The sequence below is a fragment of the Carassius auratus genome, chromosome 41, assembly GCF_003368295.1.
Source record: "Carassius auratus strain Wakin chromosome 41, ASM336829v1, whole genome shotgun sequence".
Lineage (NCBI taxonomy): Eukaryota > Metazoa > Chordata > Actinopteri > Cypriniformes > Cyprinidae > Carassius > Carassius auratus.
Genome location: NC_039283.1, coordinates 16,438,119 through 16,460,239, shown reverse-complemented (window position 1 = coordinate 16,460,239; position 22,121 = coordinate 16,438,119). Strand labels below are relative to the sequence as shown.

The following is a 22,121-nucleotide window of genomic DNA, read 5'->3' as shown; positions in this document are numbered from 1 at the left end:
AATGATAAGAATAGTTCTTTAATAAAAGTTAGATACGGCCCAACGTGTTATTAATGTAAATGATTAGAAAGGTTTGTTCATCGAGGTAAATTGATCGAATTTGTAAGTGTAAAGGTAAAGTTGTACACTGGGGTAAGATGGCCCCCTTAAAATGGGGCAAAAGGCACTCTGGGACATCTTGCCCTAAAATATTAGGTCGCTTGAAAATGATAAAGATGAAGTGTTAAAGAGTGAGTGAGAGTGAATCTGAGGATTTTGCTTTAGCTTACCTTCACTTCAGGATGAAGCATTCTGAGGTGTGTGTGTGTGTTCACACATTGGGGCAAAATTTGAAAGTGAGCTAAACCCAGAAAATAATAATTTTGGGCACATCAAGAGACATCTTCATTTGTAAAAGTAAAAAAAAAAAAAAATATATATATATATATATATATATATATATATATATATGTATATATAATCTAAAAGAACAACAACAGAAACATATAGTAATAATACTACTAATAAATACTGTGAAGGTTTTAGGTTATAGTATTTAAAATTAGAAATAAGTCTTACCCATTTAGACAAGTAAACGTGTGTGTGTGTGTGTTTAAACATGTTATATAATGTTCATAAGTCATCACAATATTTTGGAATCCATTGTTATGTATGTTATTTAATAATTCTTCAGCCTGAGAATGATACTGTAAACTTCATAAATCGTCATAATCTAAAACTGAATAATTCAAAATCATTGCATTCTGACTGTTGCAATATTGTGATGTTTTCAGGTTTAAAACTGTTGAATATAATTGCATTTCAGATACCTCTCTCTATGTTTCTGTACTTGTCATTATAAAACATTTAATTACAATTTATTCAAATTACATTGCCAAAATGCGCGATTGTAATAATTTAATTAGATTTTCCAAAAATACAATGATTAGGATTAATTTAGTTTAGATTAAATGTTCTGCAAGGTCAGATGACAGTTGGGTCATGTCCCCCCTGGGGGCTTCTTGCCCCATGTCATGGCCCCCATTCATAATTTACATTTTTATGACTGCTATATTCAACTGTAAATGTGTGTATGATAGTAATCAAATACTTTTTCCAATAGTGTCTTGTAAATATAATTTTTACACGCACACATACAGTATATGTTAAAAAACGATTAAAAAGAATGTTTAGCCGATATTTTGATGTTTCCATTAATTAATACCATTCAAATAATACTGAGAAAATCTACATTCAAGCTTGTGTAATACTTATATTATATGATATTGAATTAATATAATATGTGTGACTGAAGTACTCTCACACTGATTTAATTAGAACTGTTATAAGTTAAACATCATCTTTTTACATCATAATTAAAGTTTAAAAGAGATTACAATTGCTTTATTACAACTGCAACACATCTGTATCACAATATATACTTTCTACAGAGCTGTGTCACATGCTCATAAATGCACACACACACACTAAAAGTGCAAAGGTTTTAGTTAGGGAAATCAATATGTTAATGTTATACTTTGTTCTTATTCTTGCACCCCTGAATCCAACTTTCTCTCTATCAGTATCTCTGTTTGTCTTCATTACTTGAATTACTGGAATAGCTACCTATTATAAGGAGGTGTCCAAAAATATTGATGCAAAGTACAAAATGTCACATCTTTTCTCTTTATCAGGGTCATATTTCTGAATGCTGAAATATTTAAGTCATGCTTCATTCCAGTATGACTCATGTAACTCTCCTTAAGGAGTGGCAACTTCTTTTCTACCAAACTCCAATGAAAGGCTGAATCATCACTCACTCTTGTCAACAGCTGACAGTACAACACATATAATAATAATATAGAGTTTCTCACACCCACCCAACATCAGAAAGGGGAGTTTGATATAGTTTATACTGTTTTATATTGTGTGTATGCCATTAATAAAGATATAAAACACAGAATATGAATATAGATTAAAGAGCAGTATTTGACTGTTCAATGATATTTTGTACAATTTATTGTAATTAATTAAATAAAAAGATTCAGATTTTGTTTTATAAGTGTCTTTTAACTTAAGAATTTCATATTTAATTCAATGTTACTTGCAGTTTCTTTTTAATTATTTGTGATATATACAAGCAATTTCTGATAGAAAATTATTTAAAAGGAAAACATACAACATTTTTTCCCCCAGTGTACGCTCCCTTTTAAATAGCATTATTTTACAAGATTAGGGTACGTGTTGGAGTCTTATAAATAAACAGGGAGCATATTATTGCACCTTTTGTAGTTTGCTTTTGGCCTCTGATAGAGCACGTATTGTGAAGATTACAGTAGATATCATAAATTTGACTCTTTAGTGAGTTTTAAATATTCTCCTCATCATAACAGCTGACTGTGGTGTGAACACCTGGAACTGAACGAAGCACTGTTGACTTTAATCAATATATTTTCAGAGTGCCAATATTATCTTGATAGCTGGAGAGAATTTCAACTCTTTGTTTTTTTTTTCCCTTAAAGTGTTCAATGTATTAATTAGACAATATTTAGGTAACTTGGTATATTCTGTACTATGTTGGACATCTGAGCTATTGTTCACACACTTAGATCGTGTTTTATTAAAGTGTCCCAAGAATTTAATGAGGCCGTCATGATTTTTTTACATTAACATATTTTCATATAAGGCTGATGATACACGGGGCAGCTTTTTGAGCAATGTTGTTTGGGCACTTTCACATTGAGAATGGGTGACAAATTTCTATCAGGGTACTTTAGATCGCTCATGGGCCCTGTGTCTCATGGTTGCCCGTTGACGCACAATTGGCCAAAACAACAGCTCAAAAAGTTGCCCCGTGTCATCAGCCGAACTGTCATTTTTCTTTTTTTGAATGGTTTTTATTTAGAGACTATGTCTGGAACTCCTCACTGTTGCATTTCTTCAAGAGACACATGTTAGCCATGTTGAAGACATTTGTGGTTGGAAACTATTTTACTGTTTTTATCATCCACGCAGCAAAGGTGTTGCAATACAAAATATGTATTTTTTTGACAAATTCGATCATACAGCCTGGCCACACATAATAAAAAAAGGCAAACAAGCTGATTTTGCAAAAAAACATTCATGAGTCATGACTGGCTCCAGATTCACTTTCAAGTAACACATACTGTACATGAAACAGGTAAAAAAAAAAAAACAGAATGTACAGGTTAAAACACATTAGATTTTATTTTGTTGCTCATTTTGCCGTGGAAAAATGGCTAAGATAAAGTTCTTCACAGAAGATCCTGATCACTTCACAACAATGTGAAACATTCAAATTACAAAGATACAAAGATAATGACATTCCTACACACTAAATAAAAATCTGTAAACTGTTCTGTTTTGGCAGACATGATTTGCATCTGAAAATATGAAATTAACAGAAAACCATCAGAAACTAGAGAAACAAAAACAAAACATTTATCAGAAAATGTATTAACATTCTAAAACTCAAAAAGTGGACAAAATGACTTAACTATTATTAGAACTGAATTTAAAAAATGTAAAAAAAAAAAAATTAATTTCAAACATTTAAAACAAACAAACAAAAATACTTAAATTATTTAAATAAAAACATTTCCGGCTTCTCTTATATGATGATAATATGTATAATTCATTGTTCAAATTAAAAGTACAGTAAATAAAACATCTTGATAAAAACAATGGTTAAAAAAGGATATTAAACAACACTAAGGAAATATAGTTTTCTCTATAATCAATGCATTATTTCAGACTAACTGGAAAAAAAACCTGATTGCTCATGCTTATTCTTTTTGCATATTCCCTTATTAAGGTAGACAAAATGAACACTTTCATTACATATAATTCACATACCCACAAACAATCATGTGTGGAAACAACCAATGTTGTATGAACCTGATTAAGTGCCTTATTAAACTGCTTGCTTTACAGAGAGTTAAGAAACACGCAGACCAATCAGAGGAGTCCATACTGGGAAGTGACTGATCATACATTTCCCACAAGTGACAAACAGGAAGTAGTTTCTTCTCTTCCTGTGTGGTCCATGGAGGCCGTCACTCAGTCACGCAAATTCCAAATTACAAATAAATTTGAAAGAAATTCAAGACACCAAAATTCCAGGATATTCCACGTAATTCCAGAGTTCTGCCAGGTTGCGTGAAGTCAATACAGCAACAAAGAAAAATTTAATGTTGTGGTCTGGCTTTGGTTTCAATGCATGTTTGTATGTGTGTGTGTGTGTGTGTATGTATGTATATATATATATATATATTCTTCAAAGAGAGAAAAAAAAATTATGTACACTAAGTATTTTCCCCCCAAGCTGTTGATGACTGGATATGGCAGTGCTCACACATTGGAATGGTCACTTCTGATCTGTCCCTGGTCTTTCACTCAGTGGTACAAACAGCAGGAGCGGGAGCTTCATCCTCCTCGTCTTTGGCTCAGTTTGTTGTACAGTAGGACAGAGGGGGGGAGCAGGGGCTTGTAAAGGAATGTCTGACTCTCAAGGACAGAAGGATTAAAAGAAAATGAACAGTAAGATAAGCTCTTTGAAGGTAGATTAGTGTCGCTCTGTTACAGAGTGAACTTTCAGCAGAACAGACAGGAGTAAAGAGCCACTGAGAGTGGACCGAGAGAGAGACAACCAGAAAGGAAATTGAGGGATGGAGATTAATAGTGTGACAAAAATGACAGAGAAAAGGAGTATGAGAAAGAGAGTCTGTGTGTGTGTGTGTAATCCACAGAAGTAGAGCAAGAATTTACTGTAATGCAACTGGTTATGGAGCACTTGTATTTAGGTTTTAAAAAGAAATATTAGAGAAAATAAGACAATAAGAGGAAGATGAGGAGGAGAGAAAGTCACTGGACGGACAGCACTGCTGGGTGATGGTCTCTCTGTGTCTATAATAATCATAAAAAGGTAACACAGACAAACAAATAAATATGATGTAAAAATACAAATGCAAAACAAACAAACACACTTGCACACATATATTTGGGAAGCACACTATATTAGCATCTGAGATTTTGTAAATCAATCCGTATTGGCACATATTGGAAATGTAATTGTTTTTTACCCATTTTAACATTTACATTCATCTAGCATCTTTATGGCTCCCGAAATCTAAAAATGCAGTTTTATATGCATAAAATATAGACTTTATACTGTTTATAGTGGTCATAAAAAATTAAATCAATGATAAAAAATAATTTTGCATTAGGTATATGCAAAATCTAATTCCAATTATATTGTTTCATATTATTCCTGGTGTGGCAAGGGCACACACAAAACCTGATATGAAAAAAATTATAAATAAATTAATATGTTAAAAAAATTATATGATCAACAATAATATAAAAGTGTTTGTATTAAGTAGTGTAACCATTTCAATTATTTTAAGTAATTCAAATGACTACATTTGGTCACTTTCATTAATTTCTAACGAATGTTTTTATAATTATATATATATTATAATAATTAGCTTTATTAATAATAAAAAAAGTTTTGTAGGTACATCTTATTATAAATCAAGGGACTTTACAAGTAAACTGTATGCCAATAAACACTAACCTTCTCGTCTTGATGATCCAGCTGTTGCTACAAAATATATAGAGAGGGAGGGAGGGAGAAAGAGAAAGAGACATGTGAGAATCAAGTGATTTCTATTTTTATTTATTTTTTTGTAGAACAACAAACTTCGAACATCATTCTTGAAAACAAATGAGGCAAAAAATACACATAGAGACACATTTACCATTACTCAGGCAGAAACATAGTGAAAAATTACCAACGGCTGCGCAACCCCAAAATACGTCCTCAATGCAAATTCTCTTAAAGGTCGCACACAGAAAGATAGCAGAAACAAAAAATGAAGGTGGAAGGAGATGAAAGATTCTGCAAGAAACAAAAAAGGTGGAATGGAAAGATGAACAAAAGAGAGGAGTGCGGAAAGGAAAGATTTAGATGGGGAAAAGGAGCAAGAGATACAAGACTGAACAGAGAAGGGCCACAAAAGCAACAAAGATAGAGTGATGGAGCGAAACACAGGAGAAGACAGAAGAGAAAAGACGAGATGAGGAAGTGTGAGAAAAGCAGAGGGAGAACGAACAAGGAAGAGAACCTGAAAGAAGGTCAGACGGCAAAAGGAAAGAGACGAGAGTGGGAAGGAGGGAGGGAGTTTGTGTCTGTGTGTCACTCTCTCAACGGGGGGTCAGACTGAGAAACATAATGGAGAAAAGATGAATGGAGAGAGAGAGAGAAAGAGAGAGAGAGAGACACAGAGATATCGCAGATGTGGAGGAAAGTGGAGCATAGCAGACTCAACAAGAGCAGAAAAATGTTGAGGAAAACTACAGAGTGAGTTAAAAGTGGAAGACAAGTGTAAAAACAAACATAAAGAAAAACCAAAAAAAAATGAACATGAAAAACTGTTAAATTCACGCGTGTGAAGTGGTATTCTATGACTGTGCCCTTTTTAGATTTTCAATTTTGGAATCAACTTCTTGCCTTCACGGGTATGTTTGTATAAAATGGACAAATAACAATAGTTATAGATAGAAGGGTTTAAATTAATTTCATGTACTTTCTCAGTTAATCTGGTCACACAAACTGCATGCATAATAATTATGAAATATTTGGAAAAATGGTTTACGAGGTTTTAAATGAAGCATAGCATGTCCCACCGCAGGACATGTCAGTTTCCCAAAAGCATTTCACGTCAACTAATTGGCTGCTCGTTAAGCAAAATCAAGTTAACACACATTAGTTCAAGTTAGTTTAACCCATCATTAACACTTGACTAAACGGAGAGATAAAATACCTTCTTCTGATGAGGACACTGCCTTTCGTCAATGTACACAGCCAAGAAAAATAAGAAAAAATGTGTGCAAATAAAACAATAGAACATGACTAAGAATGAGCAACAAAACTATAGAAATGTTTAAAATTTAATTATAGTCAATTAAAAGTAAAAAAACAATGCATAGGCTAAATGTAATGCATTTATAATGAACCTAATCAAACACGGTTTGACTTTATCATATAGCTATGGATCATGTAACATTCTGCTACTTTTTGTCCACTTTTATCTTTCAACAAATCCTAACTTTGGAACACGAGTTTTAATTTTAATCAAAATTTTTATTCATTTTAATACTAATTTACATGACAAGGGCATGGAATTATATAATAGGACTAATCTAAAATCTGTATTTTAACCAAAAATATCATAAATAAATAAGAAGAAAATCATTATTAAGACAATTAAACAAATTGAAATAAAAATACATTCTGCAGAACACAAAAACAGTGTGAATTAAATTAATTTGTTTACATTTGACAACACACAAAAAAGTTAAAATAAAAATAAAATGTTAATCAGTCATTAAATTAAAACGAAGATGAATAAGAATTGATATTATTATTTCTATTTTCTGATCTTCTATAATTACCATTCAAATATACCAAAGTATCCAAATTTTTTCACGTTGTTTTGAACTGAAAAGGCACCTTAAACTGAAATGAAAAAAAACTAGAAGATCATTAGTCTTGAAGAAAAATATATTATTTCGACAAAGGTTTAAACCTATTTTTCTCTCTTACTAAAGTTAAATGAAATGTTTGCTTCAACAAAATGGCAGTTTTTGTTTTCAAGCACAAAATGGCTGCAGTTGCGCTTTCCTTAAAACATGGCTGCCATGGTAAGATGCAGAGAACGCCCGGGAAGAGGATACGAGAGATTTAAAGAAGAAAAGAGGGCTTCCCTACTTAGGCGTTTACTGCAATTTTACCCTTTACTTTGTTATTACAAAATGAAATAATTCGACTCGCATGACGAAAACGTAACTTTAATTTTCCCATTTATATTTGCGGAAAAATCGGTCACTTCAAGGAAAAACTACACTTGTGTAAAGGCACCGAATTAGTGGTTTTTATTATTTTTTCCCGCTTTGGAAAAAACGCTCTGGTGAATGACAAATCTAACAAGGCGAGAGAGGTGAAAAAAAGGGGGAGGACGAGGCATCCACTGAGGTGGGCAGCGCAAAACGAACAGAGTTTCGGGTTTTTGAAACAATTAAAAAGATGAGAAACGGCCAGAAACTGGAAAAAGGAAATGGTGCACTCACAGCAGGACCGAGCGAGTTAAAAGAGTCGAAAAAGACAGGGATCAATTAGAGAGAAAGTAGAACTGACTGAAATGGTTTTTCACAGCAGGGGAGAGAAGGACCGAGTAAGACGCTGAGGGGAAAAAAACAACAGCAGAATTAATGTTTTGACAAGTTTCCCCCGAGAAAGTGCAGGGAGCGGAGCAAAGTGAATGGGATGAAAGACGAGGGGCTGTTTTCCATGAGGCGCCACTCAATCAAGACCGAATATTGGCAAGTTTTTGGATTTAGTTGCACTTTTACAATTTGAGCGAGGTGTCTTGCTACAAAAATCCAGGTATAAACGTTATAAAGCTTTTCTTACGAGCACTGGTGCATTTGCGATATATACACACACAAGTGCGACACATTGGCAGCTTTTGGGGATCCTTCAAGCATGAAACCGTTGCTGTCAGGGGGAACAATTTCACTGTTACACTCCATGAACAGCAGAATCCGTCATGGTCTATAATGAGCGCTACATTCAGTCAGACTTTTAATAATTCACATACAGCTCAATACGTTTCAAATGAATATAAAGGCTAATTTCACAGCGTTAACCGACCTTCCAACCAACTTGTGACCTGATTCCCTCTGGTATTACTGATCTATTTGCATGTTCTGTTTCCCATGAGCCTAGTCATTAAGGCTCAAATGACCTAGCGAAATGAGATCGACTTAATTAAACTTTAAATACAGCTTGCTGCTGGTGCCGCGTGACTGAGATTTAGCTCCGGTTGCGGCTGTAACGTTGTTTCCACGGCTCTGGTTCTGAGGCAAACACCGACAGGACTCGAAGTCGAACACGGACTGTCAGATAAAAGACCATCCGCAGGAAGGAACCGAAGTCGGTTTGTGGCGCTACCAGGAGGAACAAACATCAGCTGTGCTAAACATGCCCTGGTGCAAAGTCCTGTCACACACCTTTCTATTCATTCATCTTTACATGCAAGTGATCAGAGGAAAACCGCACAGGGAAAATGCTGTAAAGGTGTGCAAGAAGGTATGAGGAAAATACAAGGGGCTAAAAGCCAAATGTGGTGGAGAATGCAGAGATATTTGAAAGCAAAGGTGGATAATAAGTGCAGATCTTAATTTTAAATGCTCTTTTTAGGCTTGTAGAAAACAATACATTTTAGTTGATGTCAGGAGGGTTGAAGCATGGTTAAAACCAATAAATATTTATAATTTAAACGAACATTACAATTTTCATGGATGATAAACGTTAAATGAGTGAATAAAAAAGAAGCCAATAATAATAATTGTTTGTATAAAAGTGAATACATGAAGACAGTTTGAATTCTGCTAAAGAAAAAAATTACAGTTTGAAAAGAAATTATTGCATTAAAAAAAAGACCATAACGTAAATATAATTAAAAAAATAAGTTGTATTTTTTATTATGATGTTATATAAAATGATATTTTATTGTCTTATATACACCGCTAATTCCTTCTGTACAATATTTACTCAAAATCAATACAGAAATACTAAAAATGTGCATCATACATTGACAAAGCTGACACGAGAATTAATGAATACTTACGTTAATCAGCCAACCAAGCACATTTGTCAACCAAAATGCTTAGAAATGGTCAAATATATATAAATATATATATATGAATGAATATAAATAGATGTGTCTATAACTATTCAAGAACATGATGCAAGGGCTAGACAGAATGAAACATGAGATGAAATCCAGAAATGGACAGAGTTCGTAAAGAGACTCGGAGAAAGTGTAGTGGATAAGACTCTGATTAGTTTTGCTCTGGTAACGACAGATCATAAAAATGAGTGAGGGAAGGAAAAGACTAAAAGAAAGTGTGGGGGAGATTAGTGCCACTCCAGGAATGACTAAACACTAGGAGGAGAAAGAAAGAGAAAAGGAGGGAGGGAGAAGCAGGGATGCTACAGTTTAGTCTGGATTAGTTTCGGTCAGAGAACAGAAAAAGAGGGGGAAAGATAGGGAGAAAGGGAAAGAGAGGGATAAAAGAGATGGACCATCTGAAGCGAGAGCATGAGAAGGGGAAAATGTGCAAAGACGAGGAAGAAAAGTTGTCATTCCACGCATTCATTAAAGCATCTACCACGGATAAAGTAAATGTTAATTCAAATGAATGAAGAAAAACTCCATCTTTCTCTATCAAAGATTTGCTCCAAACACAAACACATCCACCTCAGATCATTCTCAGCTACAGATGTTTCACATACAAACATTTCAAATCAATCGCAGAAACATTTTCTGCTCCAACCACAAACTAGAAACTAGATATTTCTCACTGAAGGTTACGCAACACTCAGAAAGAAGCAAAACATCTTAAAGGCTTCAAGAATTTGATTTCACAACAGAGCGTTTCTGTTTGATTTACTTGATGTGGAACAAACGCAATGGTTATCCACTTTTCAAACTACGAAAAAGTCACTGAGATATTTAAATACAGTGCTATTGATCTCAAGTCAAACTAGCCAAATGTCCAATATTTTCAGAGCTGATTTACTACAAATGGTGGCAAGAAAAGTTGGAGAGCTGTGAGAGGCCAGAAGGCAGGTTTGGGGCCATGACAGGACTTGGATATTGGGTTAGACAGCTTCTGAGGCAGTGTGTGTGTGTATGTGCATGTGTGTGAGGCAGGAGGTGGAATTGGGTCGGACGGCTTACGGACGGGACTGCCATTCCCACTCTTACTGGGCGGCATTCCCTGCTGATCCCGCATCAGCCAAGCCGAGCGGAAGGTCAACATAACTGCAGGGGTCTGAGAGCCAGCCTCTCTCCACGCACAGGGCACGCACACACACACACACACACACACACACACACATACACGCACACACAGACACACACACACACAAGCTTTCAAACATCATGCTATAACAACATTTTTTATTTGCCAAATATAATTTAAAAAATAAATATCAATTGACAACAGTTTACAATAAATGTGATTTTGTTGCTGTACCATATATATATATATATACTGATTATTTTTTCTATATTGTTTATCTACAAAAAAATACAATTCTGAAACAAATGTATTATACTATAATTATGTTTATTGTAATTCAAATAACTACAACTACTACTACTACTACTACTACTAATTATTATTATTATTACTTAATATAAAAATATTTATTAAAAAAAATCATGTTTTATATACAAAGATTATTTGTATACAAATTACATTGTTATATTATCTAAAAAAAATACATACAATACAGATTCTAATTTCAAAACAAATTAATGTTTATTATAATATAAATGTGTTATAACATTATTATTATTATTCAACAGACAGGTTGACTGATTTTCTTGGTAAATTATCTACAGAAATAAATACAAACTAATTCCAATTTTAACAAATGTATTATTTTATTGTTGTTTATTTTAAATATTATGCATATTATGCATGCATGCATATCTATAAAATTTGAAAATTAACGTGTTGTTTTCCATGTACAACAACATCAGGTGACTGTTCAGCCCAAGACAAGTATGAGACTTTCTTTTCTATTTGCTGCTTTAACCTCCATTTAAACCATTGTGTTGCAGAAAAAAAAAGAGAAGGAGGCAAAATAGCATGATGAGCCAGAAAAAGAATGCATTAGCAGAAGAGGGGGAATGGAAAGATGAGGACATATCTGCAGAAGGTAGGCAGAGAGGAGGTTGCGTGCAGAGAGAAGGGTTGTGTCTGATGGCGTGAGAGGGTGTGTGTGTGTGGTGGTGGTGGGGTGGGGGGTGTGACATGATTTTTTTCCCCAAGAAAAAAAAATGTCAACCAAAAAAAAAAAAAAAAAAAAAAATTTGGAGGATGAAGAAATGACTGTACTTACTCGGTGGACAACACACAGTGACTCGTAGTTTCATACATGGGAGGGGGGGTCCGTCATCTGTAGACAGGGCTGGAAGGAAAGAAAGACAAAGAGAGAGAGTACAATAGCAGACTGATGTCTTTGACACTGGGACAGAGGAATCTACATTTGTTGCCACCAAATCGATGCTTTAGACTGCTTGCACAAAAACACAAAAACACACATAACCCAGGGCCATAAAAAGACTTCTTGACTCTGATGGAATGGCTAATCCATTAGCACACGCAGGAGCTGTAACGACCGACTGTGAGCCGTTCCACAAATGATGGACACTCGGATGCAGTCAGACGGGCTCCACGCAGACATTCACACCTCATAAGCGTACATGATTACACCGTTACAACATTATTTACACACCTGGAGGTCATATTTACTTTCAGCTCATCTCGAAGTGTGATCCCAGCGTGACGGCATATATTCATTTTGAAGAAAATTCCACAACAGAGTTGCATCAGAATGCTCAAGCACAGTCTAACATTTCCTCAGTGGGAAAAAAAGAATTAAACGTGCTGGGATTATGAAACATTGCGGATGTTGATGATAATGGGTGTATATTTTACATTACACTACATTTCTGCTTTGTTCTTTACTGCAAATGAAAGGTTCTCGGGGCGCTTAGGCCCTTTAGGAAGAGAACATATAATGATCTTCATTTACAGCTGCACTGGAACTGCAGCTTGTCAAGCTGCTCATTTAAAGTTGTTCGACTGCAGTCAAAAGCAGCTTTTTGAAAAAGTGGTTCAACACTGGAACTGAAGGCCTCTAAGTTTAGTTTTAAAGTTAAGCTGAACCTGTCAGTTTTAGTCATAACACAATTTTGACAAAATGTGTAGCTACTGCATTTCATCTAAATTCAAGATTATTTATTTAATATTTATTTAATATTTTATTTGTCAAACAGCTGTATTTATCTGACACAAATATTCAGAAACCTAATTAGGGAGACAGCATTACAGCATTTGAACAAATCATTTTACACTAAATATCACCAATAACTCCACAAAAATGCTATATTTCAGTCACCATAATTTGTATAAATCGAAAACAAATAATGAAAAGCCCTATTTAACTAAATACTATATTAAAATTACTATTTTAATAGGCTACTGATTCGTTTTTTGAGTGCACACCATTTTAATGTATTTTGCAAAATAAGAAAGTATTAATTTCTACGTTAAAAAAAGAAAAAGAAAAAGAAAAATCCTCACTGCACCTTTAACGTGATGACTTCTGCTAGAGCCTGCTGATGTTTTTTTTTAGCATTCTGCATTAACATCAAGGGTAATTCTGACGTTACAGTTGTAGATACAGATAGAATTAATGTATATGTACACATATGTACAGAAACACACAAACACACACACACACACCCACTGCAACACAGCATGTGCTCGGTAATGCCGTGTGTTTCTGCATATGCATACCTCATTAGCATCAGGCCATGTTATGAACGCTGTAAAACTATAATGAATCTCTTCCCAGAATCTGAGCAGCAGGTCTGGAGGTTCAGGCTTGAGTGGGTCTGCCGTTTTAAAGAGCGTCTCTGACTCAATGTTTAATCATAACCATAAATTTATAACAGCCATTTCAGTAACACACACCACAGCAGCAGCCATTTTCGTCTAGTAGAGAAGCTTTTAACCGAACGTCTAACAACCGCAGATACATCCATTTAGTATGCGCAGTAATTCCACATCGACGATAATGAGAACGGCTGACTACAGCGAAGGTCTGTGTGTGTGTGTGTGTGTTTTGGTTTTCTGAAACCCAAAATGCATTCGACCATATCTTTTGGGTTTGTGTTCAAGGCATTTGAGTGATTCTGGATTTCAAACCAAAAGTCTGAGACCACTCATAAAACTGCCTCTATTTTTATTTATTTTTTAATGCATTTTTTTTCTTCAAAAATTATATTAGCAGCATAGAAATTTTAAGTGGGACGTTTAATTGAAAAAATGAACAAATTTGTCTTTGTATTTGGTATGGGGGTCAACGACAAAGTGCCCATGATAAACGCAAGAAAAAAAAACATTTTAGAAATCTAGTTTAAAACACATGTGCCATGATTTTAAGCAGTGTACTCAGTACACAGTGTTCTGTGTTTATGTTTGTTTCAGATGGTTTGAAATTCTTTAAAAAAAAAAAAAAATTCAAGAAAAGTTTAAATTAATTGCTCTCAAACATGTCTGGTTTAATCAAGTAAAAAGTTGCACTCCTTACACTGTATTATTTATAACTGAATTTAATCTTTTTAAAAGAAGTATCATGAATTGAAAATTCATAAATATCATTAGATTTCTGGGAATGCACCACATGACATCTCATTGTTTTAAACATACAACAACAAAAAAAAAGTCATAAGCTTTAATGATTTTTTTTTTTTTGCAATGTTGTTTGCACAATAACTTTAATGTTGCAAGTTACAAAAAAATATGAATAAGTAGTATTGCAGTTTAATATGTATTTGTATTAATTGTAATAATTTTATATTTTTAATAATTATAAAAATTATGATAATTTTTAAGAAATAAAAAAATAGATAATTTTAGTACAAAGTAAAACACACTCATTATAGAAATGTGCGCAATGTTTAAATTTGATGTATATTTATCTTTTTTTTTAAGCATGTTGGTTGCACCATGACTAATTTGGCAGGCACATTTTTTACATATTAATAAGCGGTTTTGCTGTTTAATATTTATTTGTATTAATTGTTATTTTTTAAAACAATAATAATATTTATAATAATAATTATTATTATATTAATAAGAAATATTAATACTTTTTTATTTTAAAATCTGAATGCAAAGATTAAGACAAAGAAACAAACATGCCAATAGAAGTGTATTCAGTCAATGAATGAACTTAACATAAATTTTAAGTGTATCTTTTAACAACAATAAAAAATGGCATCGTGTCATTGGCTCATGTCTCTCTGTTGATTACATTAGTTACAGTGAAGCTGAAAACTCGATCCATCTTGTTAATCTAAAAGGAAACGATCCAATGGGAGACTCACTTACAGGTACTTCCTGTATTAAAGTCCAGTTTTTGTCTTGAAAGCACATCTCTTTAGTAGTTATCTCTTCTGTTTCATCCTGGAATGCTCTTGCTTGTACCAACACACACAGACAAACTACAACTTGAATTTAGATCGGACACACTGATCCCTTGTTTTCAGCTACAGGATTGAGCTTAAACAATTAAAAAGACAGACACATTGTTACACTTTCTTTGAAGTGAACAATAGACACATACACACACACACACACACACACACACACACACACACACACACACACACACACACAAGCAGGGTAGGGTAGGGTTCGTGAAGTTTGACACAATGGCTCTGTGCTGTGTATACACTCTCATGCTGGAACAATGCTCTATTGTCCCGGTCAGCACTGCTGTAATTTATGTAAAGATATGTTCCCCCCTTTCTGTCTCTTCCTCTTTTTCCCACCCTCTTTCTGGCCTTTTTTTGTCCCACTCTTTCTTTTAAGGAGACACTTTCCTCTTCTTCTACTTTCTCCCATCCTTCATCCAGTAAGAACCCTGTGTCAGTGGTTTTCTTCGTCTACTTAGGGTTCCTACAGTATACTGATTCTCTTTCTATTCTCGGCTCCATCATGCTATTCCATTCTTTCAGATCAGGCACATTGATAGAATATGGTAAACTTCCAAAGTTCTAAAAAGCAACAGTAAAAAATGGCTAAATAACAATAAACCACTGATCTAGCATTAAAAGCGGTTCGTTTTAAACAAACTAAATGTTTAATATTTAATACTTCAGGCTTTTTTTTTTTCTTTTTTTTTTTCCCCAACATAAATATTAATACGAAAACAGTGTTCTTTTCTAACCCAGAAGGGGAGAAGAAATAAAAGAAGGGAACTGAAAAGCTTTGGCCCGAAACCAAATCTATAAAAACAGGAAAACTGTCATGTAATTTTATGGCCACAGACCATCTTTCCTTCCTTTTTGGAGCCAAAAGAGGACAAGGGCAGAGCCGAAAGCAAAAAAAAGGAGCATTTTTCACGTATACTCTAATGAATATTATAATTATTTTTAGGATTTATATGAAGATACACATGCAGATAAACACAAAAGTGGGGACTGGGCTCCTGCTAACCAGGGTAGTCATTTTTTTTTTTTTTAAAGTTGCTGTTAAAACATTATTTACTTCAATTTCTCTTAATTTAAGTTGTATTTAGTTCAAATGCATCCATTTCAAGGTTAAGCCGTCTCCCTGATTGACGTTTTTGTGTATGTTCTCCAAACTGCAGCTCACTTACAGCTATAGTAGTAATGGTGTCCAGGCAGGAATTCAAAGCCCAGGGAGAAGGGCGTGAAGCGCTGGATCTTTTCAGAGAACCTGACAGGACCGTAGGGAGCGTACGGCTGGTTACACTCCCATCTCTTAATGGCCTCTTTAGTCTCCACGCAGCCCCTGAACTGGGCCTCAGACACCAGGTAGAGAGCCAGAGTCTCCACAGGACCGCTGGACGGGGGGTCGGCGGGATAGTGTGGACACAGTATATCCAGATAATCACTCAGATTGACCTGGACAGAGTAATCATCTCCTGTTAACCTGAGAGCAAGAGAGAGAGAGAAAGAGTGGTATATTAGAGGGTGTATTTCTATCATGAGGGAAATTCATTGCCACAGTCATTAAAAATGGCATTTTTCCAAGTCCACAGAACAGATTTCAGATGCGTCAGCAAGATCCGCACTGAATCACACTCGCTTGGCCGCTCCGTGGAATATTTAGTGATCAGTCACTGCTGGGAAACAAATGCTTTAACGCGTCAGAAAATGAGTTATACCAGATGATACAGACAGAGGGATGCAGCCAAATCTTGTAATTGTAAAGATGGGCAAGCTAAATTAAGCAAGTTTTCGTGTTACTGGAGTGATAGTTCACAATAACACTGAAAGGAAAGAGAACCCCTGAGGAATTCAGAAAGGTCAAGAGATTCACACAGCCGCAGATACGGACCATGGCTCTTAATAACAGCTTCATGCTAATTAGTGAGGGTTTCCTTCCTTCGCTTGCCACACGCCCAAAGTCAAAAGTCAAGTCGCACTAATAGGGGAAGAATTAGCATAGAATGGCCCTTAGTGGCTTGGTAAATAAATTCACGCTTCCATTTGTTTACACACTGTTGATTTTAAGAGGAGGAAGTGTGTACAAGACACCATCAATGAAATGAAAGCAAGAAAGAAAGACACAAAGAAATAAAAGAAAAGAAAAAGAAAAACATAAAAGGATTAAAAATGAAAGATGGAAAGAGAAACCAAGAGAGATAAAAGGAAATTAGACAAAAAGAAAGAAAAACCAAAAAATATATAACAGACCGAAAGAATGAATGAAAATGAACAAAAAAGTTATGAACAAAATAAAAGATGAACAAACATAATGAGAGAAATATGGAAAAAAGAACGAATGAATTAAAGAAAAATAGAGCGAGAAAAAAATATTAAGAAAGGAAAAAAAAAGGAAAAGTAGGAACAAAACAAGGTGAACAGAATGACAGAAAAATAAAGAAAAGTCAAAAAGATAGCAAGACAGACAAATGAAAGTATGAATGCAGGAAATTAAGAAAGGAGGAACAAAAAAGAAAGCAAGAAAAACTAAAAATAGAAAGAATGACAATGAACAAAAGAATGAATAAACAAAAGAAGATATGAAAGGATGAACAAAAATAATAAAAACATTTTGGAGAAAGACAGGCAGAAGCAATGACAGAAGCAAAGAACAAAAGAAGAGTAGGGAGAGAGAAAAATATAAAGAAAGAGAAAGAAAGAAAAAAGAAGGAAAAAGACAGAAAAGAAAGTGAAAAAGATAGCAAGACAGACAGATGAAAAGAAAGTATGAATGACAGAAGAAAATAATGACAGAAATTAAAAAAAGGAAGGAAGGAAGGAATCCAAACAGAAAAGAAGAAAAAAAAAGAATGGAAAAAAGAAAAAGTTTGCAGTTCACAGGTACTTAAGAAGTGCAGCTCAACTACAGACCGTGGAAGAGAGGTGAGGACGGAGAGAGAGAAGGGTTAGAGAGCGGAGAGACAGACACATGGAGGGAGGTAAAGAAAGGGTTCTGCTTTAATTAGTGGCCCTAGAGAGAGTTTGGTGGGAGACAGCAAGAAGACAAGATGGGTTTTAATTGGTCTTTCTTGACTGCGAACGTGTGTGTGCCTGAGAAGGAAAGCGAGCGAGGGATGAGAGGAGGCCACGGAGGAGAAGAAGTACAGGATGTGAGAGCGAGGTGGCCGGGCCAGGTCTGTCACTAGGAGTCTTTTGTGAAGAAGCGGCAGAGGAAGTCTGAAAAAGAAAGAAGGGAGGGAGGAAATGAGCAGAAGAATGAGGAGGGGGTTATACAGAGTTAAGTGGGTGGACAGAGAGACGACAGAAAAAGGCTAATGAAAGACTGCAGACCAGAGGAAGAAAGAGCAAGGGAGCCAAACAGATGGAGTGCAGAGGGAGAAACAGAGAAACTTAGAGAGTAAACTAGGTATCTGACCCACAACTATGACCTAGTTAAAAAATTACCTCCATTTTTTTTTTTGTTGTAAACTCATTACAGAACCAAGAAAATACAAGATGTGGTCTGGCTGAGGCCATCCTTCCATTAGCTTTCATACTGAACCATCGACAGTGATTCGAGATGAAGATAAAGATCATCTCTTCATCAAACTATCATAACGTAGTCCATCCAAGATCTGACAGCAAATGTCGTATTTACAAATATTGCAAGCTTGGCCAGTGATGAGACATCCATAAGTTGCTAATTAGCTGTCAAGCTAATGTAATTTTCATCAATCAGGCCCATCTGAAGGGACAATCATCTCACGTCGTGAGTGTTTACGGTGTCACAGTTGAATAAATGAACACTGGACCAGAATAACTAGAGTTTGTTTGACCTTTTCTCTTGTTTTCTCAGGATTAAACATTCAGAAACTAATCTGAGGATCAGTTTCATGTTTAATTTCATTAGAGATTGGTATTGGATATTTATTGGTTGTTAATCTAATTCTATCAGAATACTGAAATACATACAACAACTTTTCTGATAAAACACATTTGGTTGGAATCATTTTCAGATTTTTATTTTTTTTCAGCAGATGATCGATAAAGACACTGACAGCCAATCAGATTCCACCCAGCAAAGTTTAAAGAGAATTTAAAGTGATCGATGACATAACTGCAGCAGAATAAACAAAACAATATGGTCTGTTGGTGTGGATGCAAATATAGTCTTTTATTTTTCTATGTGCGAATGGGCCTATTATGGAAGAGGAAAGCTTTAGAGTGAAATATAAAATGGGTAATTGTGAGATAAGGATTAAAATAAAGTCAGTTATGAGAAAAAAAAAGTCACAACTGCAAGATAAATAGTTGCATTTGTGAGATATGAAAACAATAGTGAGATTGCAATAGTTAGAAATGTTAGATACCTGCACATTTTTTGATCTGAAAATCAAGAAAATTTCTTCAATGGAAGTCTTACTGTCACAGGTTATCTGTGTTTTGTGTTCAGTTCTTTCTGTTGTTTATTGTGCCTTCATGTGCTATCGGAAACCACTTCTGAAGTTGTAATTATGAGTTTGTTGCATTCAAGTGCTTTGTTATTGAATCATGGGGTACGGCCAATTCAGGATTTTATTCTTGCCTATTTCGTGGAGAAATCTTATTAAAGTGAAAAATGTTTTTAAAACATTTAGTGAATATTTAAAAGAATGTATGTAACAATATTACTTCTATGTGTAACAGTATGCTTACTGTATATCATGTTTTTCACAAAAATATTAAGCAGCACAACTGTTTCCGGCATTGATAAAAATGAGACAGAACATTAGATTTATTTCCGAAGGATTTTGAGTTACTAAAGACTCTAGTAATGCCTGCTGAAAATTCAGCTTTGCCATCACAGACAAACTAATTTAAATAGAATACAGTTTAAAATTTTAATAATATGTCTGTATCTTCTGAATCCTGTATCTTTTGAATACTTTTGGTGTTTTGACTTCATAACCATAAAAAATAAAAACTTTCTGTCCCCAAACTTTTGAACAGTAGTGTAAAATAAGAAATGATCAAAATGTTCTGTGTTTGGTAAGTTTGAACCACAGAGTGTAACCACACAAATGACAACATCAATTCAAACCAACTTAAAAAATAATAATAATAATTTCAAATCGAGGGGTAATGCACCGCAATTACTCAAAGTACACAAGTTTTTAGGATGAAAGCCACTGAAAAACCAGCGTAATCGAACTCTTAGATGGTTAAACTTTCTGGAGAAAAAGGTTAGCAAGACTAAATCATGCAATTATAGCATCTGAGAACTGCAGCTGAACTTTGACAGTGTCAGACAACATTATGCCCTAGTTATAATATTCAAACTGCTATAATTCACAGACACCAATAATTATGTGTAGCTGAGCTTCCAGTCATTGCACACTCTCTTTACAGTGCGGCAGAGATGAAAGTGCAATAAGTAAAGGAAATGTGTTTACGGGTCCCTCTCCTCCTCCACACAGCGACTCGAGCGATGACACAACCAGTGAGCTGATCAATAACTGTGACTGAGTATTGGTGCTCAATCTCCACGACAGGCCGAATCGATCAGGAGTCAGTCAAACGAAACTCAGACAAGGCCTTATGATCAACACCCTGGAGCTGCATAACACATCTCAATTAACACACCCACATACTCGCGAATACATGTACACAAGTAAATAAAATCGGTTATGAACTGTCAACTAAAATGAAGCATGCAGAACGACTTTCCTACACACATTACTAAAAGCTGGCAGATCAACTCGTCCATTTACATATTACTTTACAGAGGGCAACTGAGAGTAAAAAGGTGAGGGAGTGAGAGGGAAAAAGAAGCTATAAGGGACAGGAGACATAAAGCAATCAGCAGAGAGAGGTTAAAGTGTCAGGCTTTGTCAGATAGTCTGAAAAATGAAAATGCCCTGAGTATTAGAGAACGACTGGGGGGTGGGGAGGTGGGGTGCTAGGCCCTGTAAACTGTGGTAATCATGGTCGTATTCACGGTGGCTGCTTCCCTTGAACTGAGATCTGCCGTGGACTTCAGTGCATGCATGAATAATGATGAAGAAGAACTCCGTTTACTGAAGAGGAAGAATAAATACTTAAAAGATTCATGCACTAGGGGCTGTCAATTGAATGTGTCAATTCTGTGTGATTTATTACAATTAAAACAATCCAACAATAAAAAAAATGTAAATATGGGAAAAACAAAATACAGAAATGCATCCTCTGCAAAGTTTACCTCAGACGGACTAACAAACTAGATTAGAAAAGGGTTTGCATAAATTGTATGTATAAATAATATTAATAAAATAATAAATTAAATATTAAAATCTAAAAAAAAAATACAAACTAAAACAAACAAAAATTATACTGTAAAATACTGAAATAATACAAAATGAAAGAATCTGAATGAATGAATTTGGAGAAAAAAGGGATTTAATAAATAAAAGCAAATTTTGAATCTATTTTATGTTTTCTTATGCAACAATAAGTCTTTTTAATTCTCATAAATTCAGGGCTTTTGACATCAAATCTTGACAATATATATTGCTATTTGCAGGTAATATGCTTGAAGGGATAGATCACCAAAAACTGAAAATTCTATTTATCATATAATCATGTGTGACTTTGTCTTCTGTATGACATAAAATAAGATCACATTTGAGAAATTTCTCTGTATTTTTTGTTGATAAAGTGGAAGTCTGTGGTAACCAAAACTGTTTGTCTATGAACCTAAATATTATCTTTTGTGTTCTGCAGAAAAATGAAAGTCATACAGGTTTGGTGCGAAATTTGGGTGAGTAAGTGACAAAATTTCCCTTTAATCAGTTATCATATCGTTTTTTTTTTTTCACAGAACCGCTACAAATACAAAAAAGGCACGAGATCTTAAATGATTAAATCATTAAATGATTAAATACAGACACAGTAGATTATCCTACAAGATCCATATAATGTCTACCACATATATTGTGTCTGATTAAATCCTGCAGCACTGAAGCCAAACTGGAGTCATTATACCATTACAGCAGGCGC

General features: G+C 34.6%; 1 protein-coding gene across 2 annotated transcripts in view; it reads right to left on the bottom strand.

Moving 5' to 3' along the window:
• Window positions 1-3,182: 3,182 nt before the first annotated feature.
• Window positions 3,183-22,121, bottom strand: part of LOC113060223 (ephrin-A4) — a 43,283-nt gene continuing 24,344 nt past the window's right edge. The window contains exons 2-5 of one of the 2 annotated variants that reach the window (XM_026229125.1): window positions 16,316-16,611; window positions 11,981-12,049; window positions 5,576-5,602; window positions 3,183-4,905 (exon numbers count right to left, since the gene is read on the bottom strand). In XM_026229125.1, coding sequence (XP_026084910.1) covers window positions 4,799-4,905; window positions 5,576-5,602; window positions 11,981-12,049; window positions 16,316-16,611 — 499 coding nt within the window. In that variant the 3' untranslated portion in view covers window positions 3,183-4,798. Of the gene's footprint in view, window positions 4,906-5,570; window positions 5,603-11,980; window positions 12,050-16,315; window positions 16,612-22,121 lie in introns of those variants that run through there. The other variant, XM_026229126.1, reaches the window with a different exon arrangement.